The sequence below is a fragment of the Beta vulgaris genome, chromosome 5 (assembly GCF_026745355.1).
Source record: "Beta vulgaris subsp. vulgaris cultivar EL10 chromosome 5, EL10.2, whole genome shotgun sequence".
Classification (NCBI taxonomy): domain Eukaryota; kingdom Viridiplantae; phylum Streptophyta; class Magnoliopsida; order Caryophyllales; family Amaranthaceae; genus Beta; species Beta vulgaris.
This window is the reverse complement of record NC_079206.1, coordinates 35,842,508-35,845,484: the sequence shown is the minus strand read 5'-3', so window position 1 is coordinate 35,845,484 and position 2,977 is coordinate 35,842,508. Positions and strand designations below refer to the sequence as shown.

General features: G+C 44.5%; 1 protein-coding gene and 1 non-coding gene across 2 annotated transcripts; one reads left to right on the top strand and one right to left on the bottom strand.

Annotated features, from left to right (window-relative positions):
* Window positions 1-862: 862 nt before the first annotated feature.
* LOC130591399 (uncharacterized) lies at window positions 863-2,035 on the top strand. Its single transcript, XM_057394706.1, has one exon. It carries the CDS (start codon window positions 863-865, stop codon window positions 2,033-2,035), a length of 1,173 nt encoding a protein of 390 aa, XP_057250689.1.
* Window positions 1,248-1,354, bottom strand: LOC125498150 (small nucleolar RNA R71). Its single transcript, XR_007274916.1, has one exon. It is a non-coding gene; the product is annotated as a small nucleolar RNA R71 (small nucleolar RNA).
* Window positions 2,036-2,977: the final 942 nt, after the last annotated feature.

Here is a 2,977-nt window from a genome sequence, read left to right as displayed (position 1 = left end):
GAAATCTTAGATAGACCTTTAGCTAGATTATAGGTTGGCTTCACCATGAGAATAGGTGTTTGACTCCCTAGGACCTCGTCTGGATCACTATGAGTTGTGGAAATACTTGATTAATCGATTTTACCATAAGAATAGGTAAAATCGGTTGATTAAGTCCTCCTAATTAGCTCGAGAGAGTAATTGGGAAGCATTTGAGTGATCGAGTCCCCTAATTGACCCTATTGAATCCCCTTGGCTTGACGATTTGGTTGATAATTATTAGCTCGTGAATCCCCTATCCCTAGTGTCCTTTTAATATAGTTTATTCGGATATTTAATCTATTTGTTAGCTTCTTAGTTCCTAATTTCTTAGTTGTTCACTAATTTCAAAAACCCCCAAAAAATAGTCTTAGCTCGCTAAATCACATTCAACCCTTGATTAATCTTTGCTTCCTTGTGGATTCGACCCTTTCTTACCCTATATTAGGCTAAGTTAGGTATTTAATTTGGCACGTGCAACGACCGTGTCAAAATTTTGGCGTCGTTGCCGGGGAGCAACGGATTACATTGCATTGAATTGTGATTTTTGAGTCTAAGTCAACTCTATTCCCCTCCCTTTTCCATTTTTATATTTCTTTGGTTACCGATTGGTTGCTTGCTACTTGGTGGTAAACCTTTGTGTTGCTAATCTCTCCCTTTAGCTTTTGTGTTTGCATGTCAAGAAGGTTACGAAGTGATCATTTGCTTCCAATCGACCATAATCTTGAGGGCACTCTACGGGAGTTGAGGAGATTTTCGGGAACCAAGGGTGCTAGCTACTAGTGAGGAGCAACAGGGGGAGGTATTTGAGGAAGATCAATCCAGTTCTTCTACTTCTAGTATCATGGCGGAGGGTCCACCCCCTCCAAGAGATTTGAGGGACTATGGTCACCCCGAAGCATTTGAGCTCAAAAGTGGGATACGAAGGCCGGCAACTACCGCTAACTTTGAGTTCTCTCTACATTTGATTAGAATGATCAAGCAAGAGCCTTATGGAGGATTTTCTCATGAGTGTCCACTTGACCATTTGGCGAACTTTCTTGAGCTTTGTGCCACGGTCAAGCAAAATAATGTTAATCAAGAGTTCGTGAGGCTTAATCTTTTTCACTTCTCTCTCACGGGGAAGGCCAAGAAGTGGTCACAGTCTCTTCCTCCCGATTCCTTGACAACTTGGGCACAAGTGACGGCGGCTTTTGTTGATGAGTTTTATTCTCAAGAGAAGACTTCCGAGGCTAGGAGGAAGATCTCTAATTTCATACAAGATGAGGATGAGAGTTTGAATGAGGCATGGGATAGGTTCAAAGACCTCCGAAGATCGTGTCCGCACCATGGGTATAGTCAATGGATGTTGATGCAAAGCTTCTATGATGGGTTGCTTCCTATGACTAGAGCTAGTCTTGATTCCGGAGCGGGGGGTCAACTCACCAAACTACCGGTTGATAACATTGAGCCCGCCATAGAGGAGGTTGTGAGGCATTACTCTTGGGGGAACACAAGGTCTACAAGCAAGAAGGCTAGTGGCAAAAGGAAGTATGATGTAGATGCTATGGATCATATCCATGCCAAGCTAGACACTCTAGCTAAGAAACTCGAGAAGGTTAACTTGGCATCCCCAAGCCAACCACCTTCCCAAGCTTTCTCTTGTGAAATTTGTGGGGGTACCGATCATGCAAGCTCTTATTGTGGAGGATCTACGGAACATGTCGCATGGGTTGGTGCAAGGCAAGAGGGGCCTTCAAACTTCAACAACCAAGGGAGGTGGAACAACCCCTCTCAAGGATCATGGAAACACCCTCCACCACAAAATCACAACAACTACACATCCAACTTCCGACCACCCGGTTTCAACCAACCACAACAAAGACCACCCTTTGAGCCTAACCAACCAAAGCCTTCATCACTTGAGTCTACACTCCAACTTTTCCTTGCCAACAAACCAAGACCAATACCGATAATGATAAGAAATTTGGGGATATTCACTCTTCCTTACAACAAATGCAAGATCACAACAAAATGAGACCCAACTTGCTCAAATTGCCCAACAAGTAAGCAACACCACTTCCCCCTCTACTAAATTTCCAAGCCAACCCGTGATTCACGAGCATGCCAAGGCCATTACTTTGAGATCCGGAGCAAATTATGAGGGGCCTAAGATGCCTAGTGAGGTGAATGAAAGCCCGGAAGTTGAGAAAGAGGGGAGTGAAGGTGAGGTTGAGAAGCTTCTTGAAGAGGTAATAGTAGAGGATGAAAGTGATGTTGTACCGAGTCAAGAGAAAGAAGTTCATGAGCAACGCAACGAGGCTAGTCAAGCGACACCCAAGGCTTATGTGTCTCCGGTTCCTTTTCCTCAAAGGTTAGCTAAGAAACAACTCAATGACAAATTCATGAAGTTCTTGGAAGTCATGAAAGGACTTCAAGTGCATATCCCCTTTCTCCAAGCCATGTCTCAAATGCCCACTTATGCCAAGTTTCTTAAGGAGCTCCTCTCCAATAAGACCAAGCTCGAGGAAAGTGCTACTATTGCTTTGACCGCCGAAGTTAGTGTCGTACTTCAAAACAAGCTCCCCAAGAAACTTGAAGATCCGGGGTCATTTTCCATTCCTTTGAAGATTGGGGACTTGGAGCCCAAGAGGGCCTTGGCGGATTTGGGGGCGAGTGTGAGTTTGATGCCCTTGTCCATAGCTAAGCAACTTAATTTTGAACTCAAGCCTACAAGGAGGGTCATTCAACTCGCCGATAGATCGGTGAAGGTTCCTATTGGAGAGTTGGAGGATGTGCCGGTCCAAGTTGGAAGGGTCTTCATCCCATGTGACTTTGTGGTTATGGAGATGGAGGAAGACTCCCAAGTCCCTCTTATACTTGGGAGGCCTTTCCTTAAAACGGTTGGGGTTCTTGTTGATATGAAACGTGATGTGCTTACATTAAGGGTAGGAGATGAGAGCATGGAGTTTGCTTTCAA